Here is a 12,485-nt window from a genome sequence, read left to right on the forward strand (position 1 = left end):
GCAAAGCAAACACATACACCCTCAACTCTTCGCTTAGCCTCACACACACCAACACATCCCGCAACCCGGCTATCACCACAGCATCTGTTCAACATTGCTGAGTCACGCCTAACGGATTCTCAAAGAAATCTCAGCGAGAACAACGCTCAAGGTTTACAGGAACGAGCCATTCGCACCTATACACGTGTAAGTAATAAATATGAACTCCCTAGGATGGCAGTGCAGCCCCCGCAGCACTCACCATGACTCAAGAACCTACTGCAGATCGTCCTTCGTCCTACGCAGTCAGGGGCTCACACGCCAGCACTGGCCTACAGCACCACACACACACACACACACACACACACACACACACACACACACACACACACACACACGATGTAGCTACGGCATGAAGCGCCCAATAAACTATCACTACTCTAGAGCAAGGAAGCAGATCAATAAACAAAGGAGGCCGTCTGCGAGAAACTGGCGGGTTCCATCCTGAGGGCGATGTGAGCTGCACGCCCTAAGGTCCGCTCTCAAAGGGCAACAGCGTCCTGCCCAAACTAAGCATCAGCCACCCAACAGACACCACCACACACTCTATGGTCCTGAGGGCACAAATGGGGCGCCTGAAGGCTGGTCAGCGCCCAGGCTGAGCGACAGTGTTGGGAGGGAACCCGGGCCCGTGGGCCCTGACAGTTTAGGGCCATGCACACCACGAATGTGCTTCAGCAGATTGGGCTTATAATTGGCCCTGTGTGGACAGTGGGGGCAGCGGAAGGGCTTCTCCCCTGTGTGGATGAGCAGGTGGTGGCGCAGGTTCTGGCGGCAGTTCTTGCCAGTGATGTAGCGACCACACACTGGACATACGAGGTACTCCCGCATCTCCTCACCCACCACGCCGCCAACCACCACGCCCTGCAACAAGACCACGCACTCAGTGGCTGCCGCTCCTGCTCGCCCAGTCACGTGGAGTGCGTCCCTGTTTACTACTCTCCCTTCAAAATACTCGCCCCCATCATTCATCCAAAGGAGAGCAGCTTATTCATGTGTGTGTGTGTGTGTGTGTGTGTGTGTGTGTGTGTGTGTGTGTGTGTGTGTGTGTGTGTGTGTGTGTGTGTGTGTGTGTGTGTGTGTGTGTGTGTGTGTGTGTGTGTGTGTGTGTGTGTGTGTGTGTGTGTGTGTGTGTGTGTGTGTGTGTGTGTGTGTGTGTGTGTGTGTGTGTGTGTGTGTGTGTGTGTGTGTGTGTGTATGTATATATATGTGTGTGTGTGTGTGTGTGTGTGTGTGTGTGTGTGTGTGTGTGTGTGTGTGTGTGTATATATATATATATATATATATATATATATATATATATATATATATATATATATATATATATATATATATATATATATATATATATATATATATATATATATATATATATATATATATATATATGATTCGGAAAGACAAGTATACAATTTGAGAAAGATACCTTTTTATTCATGTGTTCCTACACAGCAGTGAACACAATATTTATCATGTAACTAACATCCATTTTTACTTTAGTAAACAAACTTCTCATTACAAAATGCTCAGTACTCAACATCAATAATTTAACCATTTTAAAAGGAAACAGTAACTTTTTAAATACAACAGTGTGGTGAACTGTTACTGACGATCATAACTGCGGTCGACGACCGCAGACGCCATTAGCGCCCTTCACAGCTTGCCCGTGAATGCTGAAGGAACTAAGCCGCATCCTGGAACTCAAGCTCGCCGGCCTAGAGGCCTGCTAGCCTGTATAACTGTATGGCTGGCCTAATGTGTTTGTGCCCATGACTGTGTCCCTGAGGCTTCCGTTCATATTTACACCACAGGGGGTTTACGGGGCTGAACCATATGTATGGCCCGAATATGCTTTATGAGATTGGATTTGAGCGCTGTGCGGTGCGGGCAGTGGGGGCAGACATGGGGCCTCAGACCAGTGTGGGTTAGAAGGTGACTATCCCGCCGCTGACGGAGATTCCTGCCCCGGAACTCCTTCCCACACAACTCGCACACCAGGAAGCGTTCGTCTGAGGGCATGGCCAGCACTGCCGGGCTCTGGAATGGAGACACTGGCCATTCCAACAGATCCACACACTTATCAGTAGCTAGAAAACAAAGCCACAGCAACTACAAAGCCAACACAATGCCTGCAAAATGCACAAATTTGTCCCACAATAACACCAAGAGCATATCATCCCAGCTCTAACTGCTCGTCCCGCTCATGTCCTCGGAGCACGAGAATCCCGGCAAGGACACCGACGAGGCCATCATGTGCAGGTCCTCCGTGAAGGCTGGAGTCTGCAAGGCAGGGGAGGCGTTGTGCACGGGCAGAGGATCAAGGGGCACAAGTTGGGCTCTGTGGACGGTGCGCACGTGGCGGTCCAAGGTAAACTTGTGGTGGGCGCGGTATGGGCAGAAGGGGCATCGGTGCGGCCGCTCTCCAGAATGGGTAGACAGGTGGTACCGCAGGCGCTGGCGGCGGTTGCGGCCCGTGATGAGCTTGCCGCACACTGAGCAGGCCAGGACCTCACCCTCACCCCCACCACTCTTCCCGCCGTCACCCCCGCCCTGTAAAGAATGACACCGTCTCACTCCCTGCCAGCACCCTGGAGGCCTACGCGTCCAGCCATCTATGCCAACACGCATCGCTCTACCATAACTCTCCTTTTTTTTGTTTTTGTTTGTTTGTTTGTTTGATCTTATGATCATCGATTCCAGCTGGCCATATGCGAGGAGCGAACATTGGCCAAGTTAGTGTGCTCCACCGTGGCCGGCTGAGAGGCCGCCGCCAGTTGGTCCTTGTGTATTGTTCTTATGTGCCGATTCAAGTTGAACTTGAGGCTGGCGCGATGTGGGCAGTATGGACACTGAAAGTTCCTCTCACCAGTGTGGGTCAGCATGTGGTACGCTAGCTTTTGCTTGCCATTAATACCACTCACGCTCTTGCCACAAACGGGACACACCACAGGCGCCACCGCCTGCAACAGAGAGGGGAGCAGCTGTCACTCCTGACATCTTGCACGAGATCAAGACAACATGCTACAAGCACACCTGCCCAACCACTTGACAAAAGGAACTAATTAGGGAGCTGGGTACCGGGAGGCGTTCACTACTCTGACATCGATGATAGATCGCGACTCCAGATGAATAAAAATTCCACGACAACAGCCATGACAGAAATTAAGTCCAGTTGTCAATGCAATAATGGTATTTTTTTACTGATCATAAAATGCCATCTTCAAGGCAAACTCAATCATCATTAACTCAAAATAGTGTTGTGGCGATATAATCAATCAATCAGAGTAGTGGGGAGGAGGGCATGGCCGCGACACCCACAGCTCAGCTGGACAGCTGATCCTTGTGCAGGGCGCGGATGTGCTTGTGCAGGTTGAACTTGAGCCTGGCGCGGTGAGGGCAGAACGGGCAGGCATGGGGCTTCTCGCCGGTGTGGGTTAGCGTGTGATACCTCAGTCGCTGGTGTTGGTTGCGCCCCGCAAAGACCTTGTTGCAGAAGGGACACATCAGGGCCCGAGGGCCGACGCCCTGCAACACAACACCACAGTCACAACTCCTCATCATCACCACCACCACCACCATCACCACATACAACTACCCCACCACCAGCACACTCTAAAGGAAGCCACCTACCGGACATACCAGACCTTCACTGCTTGCACCTGGGCGCCACACGAACACAATAAATAATTACTAAGTACCTGTACGATACAAGGACAATAGGAAGGGGCACGGTCAAGGAGCCCTGTACAACACTCGCCGTGCGAGCCCCTGCGGCTGTAGCGGAAAATCATGACACCTAATATGATATACGCATCTCTCTCTCTCTCTCTCTCTCTCTCTCTCTCTCTCTCGTCAAAGCGTTATTAATTCAACAATATTATATATATATATATACACACACACACACACACACACACACACACACACACACACACACACACACACACACACACTGTAGGAATCTCGTTATTGAAACTCATTCATGTTTATAGAAAGAGACGCATAACCATCATATAAAATCTTTCAGAACACCGTGCATGTAGAGAACGTCCTCATTCTACCTTGCCCCAACCTTTCCTTTATTTTTTCATCCTTAACGTTCCTCCTCCTCTCAGCATCCCTTGTTTCCTCCTTTCGTTAACATTCCTTTCACCTTTCACTTAGATCCTCCTCCCCATCACCACCACCTTTACACTGACGATGTCATGTCTACATTTATTCTCCGCAGACAAAATTATTCACGATATAAAGTTATTCTAGATTTTCATTGAAATTAAATCTCTCTCTCTCTCTCTCTTTGACGATCCGCAAACCATTTCCCCGTGACGCTCTTCTCTACACAAGTAATACAATACTGACCATTAGTTTTTGCCAGCTTTGGAGCGAGATTGCAAATTTGCATCGTCTGGTGTTATCCGAAGTGTTGTTAGTCTTTATGTGATCTGGTATACAGAGACTTTTCAGCGACACGTGTGAGCAAGGACCTAGTCTTGTGGAGCCACTAAGATGGTACATTTAAGCGTCTTCATCCCACCACCACAACTGCCGCTGACTAAGACCCAACAAAAAGGAAAAGGAAACTCGTCTGGGCTATAATGTAAAGTTTTTTTTTGCATTTTCTACAAAGGAAAAAAAAAAAAAAAAAAAAAAAAAACTAACAATACAATGATCTCATGAGGAACGAAGTCAAATATCGCCATCTACATCACCTTAAAGGCAAGTGGTCCCCCTTCAGCCACACAGGTGCTCCTTCCCATCCCATTCCTTCTCCGAGCCGGCCCTTCACCTCCCTCCCCCGTGCACTGACAGATGTACTCCCTTAACCCCACAAGTGTCCCGTGGCGTCCTGTCCCCCCTCAGAGGGGAAGGACGGGATGTTCAGATCACTGTGGATGTTTCGTATGTGTTTGTTAAGGTTGGACTTAAGAGTGGATTTGTGAGGGCAAAAAGGACACTGGTGACGCTTTTCCCCAGTGTGGATCAACATATGGAATCCAAGGTTCTGTTTGCGGTTGCGACCACCAAAGGTTTTACCACACACAGGACAGGCCAGACTCATCACTGCCTGCAAGGAAGAAATGACAGCGTGAGACTCGGTCCTGCCCCACGCTTACCCTCACCCTTTCCACGCACACGCCCTTACTCGTCACACACGTACACCAGGCCGCAGGCCGCACGTCTACACATGGCACAGGCCTTCAACCTGTTTTCTGCTGCCGTATGCGGAATGACTTCGCCTCATCGAAAACAACGTGTGTGTGTGTGTGTGTGTGTGTGTGTGTGTGTGTGTGTGTGTGTGTGTGTGTGTGTGTGTGTGTGTGTGTGTGTGTGTGTGTGTGTGTGTGTGTGTGTGTGTGTGTGTGTGTGTGTGTGGTGATCACCACTGCATCTAAAAGATCAGTTTTGTTTTGATACATCCCATGATTAGGAGCGGCACTTTATCAAGCGTATATGACCGTCAATACAATAGGTAAGGTGTGGCTGCTCTGATGAAACACAAAACGAGTTGTTCCCTCACACTTATTGGCATCTTGGATTAATCACACGCACTGTTATAACAAAGCGGCAATCAATAAGCGAATGTTTTCTCACAAGCAAAATGCCCACCTGCTGAATGTACGGTCTGGCTGAGTTAAGGAGGACCGGAACACTCTGGCAGTAGCGGATCGGCGGCTGGGAGCTGCGGTAGTTGTGCAGGTAGCGGTGGAAGCGGTCTCTTGTGTTTGACCAGCACGTGTTTGGTGAGGTTATATTTCACATTGGCTCGGTGCGGACAGTATGGGCACTTGAAGGGCTTGGCGCCGGTGTGTATTACTGCGTGCCTCCGACAGTCCTTCGAGGTACCAAAGGTTTTGCCGCACGTTGGACACGCATGCATCTTCTCGGTGACCGGAACCGCGGGTCGTCTCCAAACCGCCGTCGGGGACGCGTGCAGTGGCTGCGACGGATCACCACCAGTGGGCGGCTCCCCCCCTACCACTCCCACCTCCCATCCGGCACAGGCGCTCCAGCCCCCCGAACCCTGCAACACAAGGGGTGCTTCAGCTCGCAGCCCACGCGCCACACTCAGAAGATCGTCGCGCCTTGAGTTTCACTGCATCCTCCCAACAGGTATCATCAAACACTGGTACTCTTAATAGCTATTTAACAAGGGCGTTCCAAGGCGGTGCCTAAACAAGGAGACACTAATATGAAGCCCCTACCCGTCCTATCCCACCGTCCCAATCTGGCAGCTATCTCAGAGGCTAACAGAAACCAAGACATCACAGTAATCCCACTTTATTGAGAGCGGCAATAGTTTTCTTTAAGCAAAACAATCGTATCCTTTTTATTAAAATAATGGACGTTCTGTGGAAAGAAAAATCAAGGAATGAATACAACCAACAGTCAAAAGGTAAAATGTTACTGATCTAGCAGCCATAAGGGTGACTCCTCCAAATGACTATGCGAGGCCCAATCTCCCTTACACCTAACAGGAGCTGGCAACCTAAACAAACATCACAGATAAGCCACCAAAGACTCGCGTTTTTCGTATAATAATAAAAAAAAAAAAAAAAAATCAGCTAGATACCCAAGAGTAGCAAGACATCAGACATTTTTTTTTTCTAGTGAGGCGAAGTTGTGCTGCTCACCCTTTATTCGTCGTCCAACATCCTCGCGTGTGTTCAGAAAACACTTTTCTTTATTTCAGTCAGTCACTTGTCATTTCTATTTTCTAGAGGTCACAAGGCCCACAATGTTGTTCCTGTCTTGTCTTTGTTATCTGCCATCAAGGAAAGGTTATATTCGTTGACACCAAAAAAATCAGAGATTTACATGTTTGTCAAAACGCTGCAAAAAATTTTATTGATCATAGCAAAAGAAAATAAATCACGACGAAAAGAAGTGAAATAACTCCGAGTTGCTAAGTTAAAAATGAAATCACAGTATGAGAGAGAGAGAGAGAGAGAGAGAGAGAGAGAGAGAGAGAGAGAGAGAGAGAGAGAGAGAGAGAGAGAGAGAGAGAGAGAGAGAGGGGGGATGGGAGGGGGGACTCCTGTGATTTCATATTGGATACGCGGTGTTACCGACATTTTTTCATATTGTGTTCAATAAAATATAATTACAAAACATGTAATAATGTCAGAGTACGTCTGTCTGAAACTATCTTAGTTAAATTTAGTGCATTAAGATGCAACAAATACGTTACTTACATCGCATTTCTCTAAGTTCCTGTTTTATAAAACCATATTTATTTATTTTTCTTACAAAAAAGTCTTGAAAAATTGCTTTTTATACAATGAAGTTTCAACAGATCGTCTTAGTTGTGTTAAAACAACTGTTTAGTCCAGTGAAGTAAGCTGACCTGGCCTGATGAGGTAAATAAACTATTATTATTTTTTTTTCCCTACATTAGGATGCTGGGCGGCCAGTCCCCTATAACAAAGACAACAGACAATAAGCCAGTCAGGCTGGGAATCGAGCCACTCATGGGTATCCTTCTCAAGTCAATCTAATAGTATAAACTTCTGGCACTACTTATTCCACTGGGAGTGCCTCATAGTCTACCTCAGCTCTACGGACAAGGCTACAGCAACAACTAACAACTTGCGGAACAGGTGCTCATTCGGCGACACACACACACACACACACACACACACACACACACACACACACACACACACACTAGCACTAGCTACGAGAGGGCCTGCATGTGTCGGGTGCGTATGTGGCGGGTGAGGTTAGGATGCTGGTTGGCTCGGTAAGGACAGTGGGGGCACTGGAAGGGGCGGACCCCTGTGTGTGTCCTCATGTGCCTCTTGAGGTCCCCGGCCCAGCCAAAAGCTTTACCACAGAGACTACACTCGTGGATCCTGTGGGTCCTGAGGTGAGAGGGGGACCGGCCGAGGGGGCCCCAGGCGTGACGGCCCCCCATAACCAACTCGCCTTGTCTCTTATCACGCATGACTGGCAGCTCTCCCTCCTCCCCCTGGAACACATAAACCTACTCAGAACTATTAACATTTTTGTGTCACACAACAATAGCACCATCAACCTTCTTACAGTCGAAATTAACTGTGCATCAATCTGTCCAGCCCAGTAACCAGTTACTAGTCAATTGACAGCTGGAGGTCATGAGTTTGTAAAACATTCATCTCCTGACTAGGAAAGGTATGAGTGTCATGTTGCTTAACAAGGCCAGCACTTGGGAGGTGCTGGTGGTAAGGCGTCCCAAGGCGTGAGGTGCCATGATCGCCGCTATTGAGGGACTCACCAGAAAGAAACCCCATGGCCTGAACCACAGACAAAGCCTTCTGACCACACTGAGAAGCAGTAATATTCTGACATGTGCTTAATGCATTGACCTGACTTACTGATGCAGTGGCCTTCTGGCTGACCATCAAAGAGGAACTATTATCTTGCAAAGGACTTTGCTTATGGCTGGTGGTGGGATGGACATCACCAGTACCTGTAATCTGAACGTCTGAACAGGATGGCAACCGATTGCCCTGACCCGAGTGTCCCTGGTCTAATGTAAACTGTAGTGCAGTGGCAGTGTCCTGACCACAAGAAGCATCCCTGTCCTGTCTTTGCTGTGCTGCCTGGTAAGATGTGCCCTGACTATTGGCTTCTGCCAGCACCTTAGTGTTACCTGTTGCCCCAGACTGACCCTGACAAGGAGCTGCCAAAAGGTCCCTATGTCTGTTACGTATATGTCGGATTAAATTATACTTAAGAGCAGATCTATGTAAGCAGATTGGGCATTTAAATGGCTTTTCCTTGGTATGTGTTAGGAAATGATACTCGAGATTTTGTTTCCAATTCCTTCCGTTGAAAACTTTCCCACAAACTTTGCATACATTCCCAAGCGATTCAGCTCCAATCTGTAAAAGAAAAGTCCTTATCAGACTAGGAGCAGAGCCACTGGGAACACAGCTCAACTCATTCCACTTCCCTTCCCATCACTCCTTATTCCTAATATACCTCTAATCCTGTTAAAAACTTGACCAAGTACATGACTCAGACAACACAAAGCCACATATAATCAATTATTGTAAATTATAATCAACCTGTTCTTTTAGTCTTAGGCAAATGAAAACTTATTTTCATAAAAGATTTACTACCATAAATCTGCTACACAAACACCAGTTGACAGTGAACCCCACCGAACGAATACTATTTGCGGGTTTCAAGCAAAATATTTCTGGCAAGCAATTTTCACACACTGTTTGTTCCCACTACTACATTAGCAAAGTCATGTGATGGGACCTTCACTTTACTTGTAACACTTCATCAAAACATAAGCAGTAACACAATTGTTTCACAGATCCACAGGTGCAAATTACTCCTGTCCTCCAGGCACACCAAGCAAGCCACTGGCTGCCAACTCAGTCTTTCACAGCCGAGTAATCTGGTAACACGTCAGCAGCATCAAGCTTCTTGTGCACAGCCATGATGTGGGCTATCAGGTTGCCTTTCCTGTTGGAGGAGTGGCTGCACTGAGGACACTTGTAAGGCTTCTCTCCAGTGTGAATCATGGTGTGCCGCCGCAGATTAGAGGAGTCGGTGAAGGATTTGCCACAGAATCTGCAACTGTAGGCTTTCATCCCTTCTGAAGGAAGTTTGGGATTCATCAATAGCCTCCAGTGAGAGGTTACTCCACTGAGACCAGCCTCATCTATGAGGCAGCTGCCCGGCTCCCTTCGGTCACCCTGCAACAAGGACGACCTCTCGTCAGCATTGCTCACTGCTCCAACTGTTGACAACAGCATGCACGAGAGCCACATCACTCCCACACACATCACTGTTACATAACTCAAAAAGCAAGACCAGCAATGTCACCAAAGGTGCGAGGTTACTCAACATGTTCAACAGCACTGCAATCCCACCCCAACAAACAGCGCTCAGCATTACCAAACGTGGATGAAACCACAGCATTACATGGTGAGGCTCACGGGTCCCTTAGCGATGTCCCTGTGTTTATTCATCACATGGACCATCATGTTGCCCTTGCGGTTAGCTCGGTGCGGACAGTGAGGACACCTAAAAGGCTTCTCCCCCGTGTGTACCAGAAGGTGACGCTTCAGGTCCGTGCCCAGAACAAAGGCCTTAGAGCAAGATGGGCATTGATGCCGCCTCACGTATGGCTCTACCATAGCTGAGTTCCTCTGTAATGAACAATAAAGACTATCAACTACTGCTGTGAGTAAATGGACCTGCCCCAATCTGTTCTGATAATCATAGCTTCTTCCACTAAACCATTTGTGAGCTTCGTATACTAATATTTCTAATCTTTAAAAACAACCTTTGAAAATGGTTCATCATATCACTAAATGATCAGTCCGTATGCACTCAATTATTTCACATGTGACATAACTCTGTCAAGTGAATACTTACAATCAATATCGTTAAATATTAAGTCTGTGTACTGTAGATAATCTTTGGTTGTTTGAGCTTTGGTGTCAGTATTGTCAAATTTTCCCTTTTCAGAAAATAAAGTAGTAAAATAGGTACAAATATGACCACTATAATTATGAACACAGTAGTCAAAACTCAAATGTAAATACTGAACTCGACAGCATCTCATGACGAGTAACTATTTCCAATCTCCACCATAGCAGCACCAACACTTTACTACTGCAATCTATCTCCGTCCCTATCCTCTCTCCCAGATAAAAAAAAAACACTCAGCACAACTATTCAAACACACAAACATAGCCTCATCCTCACTTCTATAGCCAGTTTTCTGAACATCTACATCTTAACCTTACCCTTGTATGTTGATCCCAGGCCCAACACATTCACAACCGTAACTCTCACCGATTTATTGAAGTTACCCAATCATGAAAACTGCCTTACCCTCACCTTTGTAGTGCCTAACACCTACTTTAACACTCCACACAGCCATACCTACACAAATGTAAGTGCTCTCCTCCGACCCAGACAAAAAGCTAACCTAAAATCCACACAGTTCCCTCCTTATTTATCATCTTGACACTGTACCTAACACCCATGCATCTTATGTCTACTAAAACACTATTACCATCCACCCATAAATAACAACAATACTAAACACAAGACAATTTAGTGACAAATGTTTTCGACCATCTCACATCCCTCCTTTCTCAACCACACAAAAAATTCTAACAAAGCAACCCATCCCACATTCCTATATCAACTAACAAATTTTGTTAATAAAGAAGGGAAATGTTTCTAATAAAAATCAAAAGTTAGATTCCAACTTGAAACTCCAATTAACAGGGGTAAATCTAGTTTTTTTTGTCCAGTTAATGTAAAGAGGGGTAAAGTCATCCATGACAGTATTAAAGCTCTACATAATAATACACACTATAAGTTTTACTTTAGAACATCATACTATACATGTTAGGCTCACTCTCAAAGTAGCCATAAAATGCATATCATTCAATTACGGTAGAAGCTCCAAAAACAACCCATAAGTCACTTGAAGAACAAAACCTACAACTTTACACATCCATAACACATACGATGGAAAAAAAATAAAACAAATAAATAAAAAATAAAAAAAATAAATAAAAAATAAATAAATAAATATTCCAATATCCCATGAACTAACATCCCCATCACTATCCATAAGAAATATATATATATATATATATATATATATATATATATATATATATATATATATATATATATAAATAAATTGCTGAGATCAAGCTTCTTTTACTAGAATCAAGATCAAGGTCAACTGTTACAACCACAAATAATTTATGATGGCAGACTTGCCCAAGTGGCTGCCCCCTATGGTGTTGCCAAGTCGCGATAGTGTCTCCTACGAATATGATCATCCAAGTTTTCCTTGCGATTGGTTCGGTGATGACAGTGTGGACATTCAAAGGGCTTTTGACCAGTGTGGATCATAAGATGCCTCTTCATTTTGGCTGGCCTCACTAGTTTGCCACAGAGAGAGCAAGCAACCCTCCCAAGCTGTGATGAGTTGAAGGCAAGACTCCTCATACCCTGGGGTTGAACAGCCCACTCGATTCTTGTCTGCAACAAGTTGTGCAGGTCAGCAATATACTACTCCAAATAGGAAGTGTCGAAATGTTAATGATGTCTTGCACATCTTTATGTCCTCCACTGTTAGCCAAGAACACCTACCCATAGTACAAGATGCCACACAAACTAAACCAACACTTCAAAAGCAGTGCTGGATGCCTCACATCCAACAAACAATACTTCTTATTGTCAAAATGCTGTGATTTCCTCAAGCAGCAGATTTTCCACTCCCAAGATGTTCTTTTAATGCTGTATCCAATCCTTTTCTCCACCTCACCAAGACTGAGAGCTGTCTTCCCAAAGCCAAGGACTAAGTCGCTTCCCACAACAAGGCAATGTGCCAAATGACGCAGTACATAGATAGCCAGCTTTCATATGCAATTAGTTGCACAATAAAAGAAACTGGTACATACAACACACAAATA

General features: G+C 46.0%; 1 protein-coding gene across 46 annotated transcripts in view; it reads right to left on the reverse strand.

Annotated features, from left to right (window-relative positions):
- LOC123499581 (longitudinals lacking protein-like) overlaps positions 1-12,485 on the reverse strand; it is a 58,730-nt gene that overhangs the window by 39,930 nt on the left and 6,315 nt on the right. The window contains exons 5-6 of one of the 46 annotated variants that reach the window (XM_045247785.1): positions 3,358-3,564; positions 2,872-2,999 (exon numbers count right to left, since the gene is read on the reverse strand). The exons of 30 other annotated variants lie outside the window; for them this stretch is intronic. In XM_045247785.1, the coding sequence (XP_045103720.1) occupies positions 3,361-3,564 (204 nt within the window). In that variant the 3' untranslated portion in view covers positions 2,872-2,999; positions 3,358-3,360. 15 more of the 46 variants (XM_045247781.1, XM_045247774.1, XR_006673035.1 and 12 more) reach the window with 15 other exon arrangements.

This window comes from Portunus trituberculatus, chromosome 50 (assembly GCF_017591435.1).
Source record: "Portunus trituberculatus isolate SZX2019 chromosome 50, ASM1759143v1, whole genome shotgun sequence".
In the NCBI taxonomy this organism is placed as follows: domain Eukaryota; kingdom Metazoa; phylum Arthropoda; class Malacostraca; order Decapoda; family Portunidae; genus Portunus; species Portunus trituberculatus.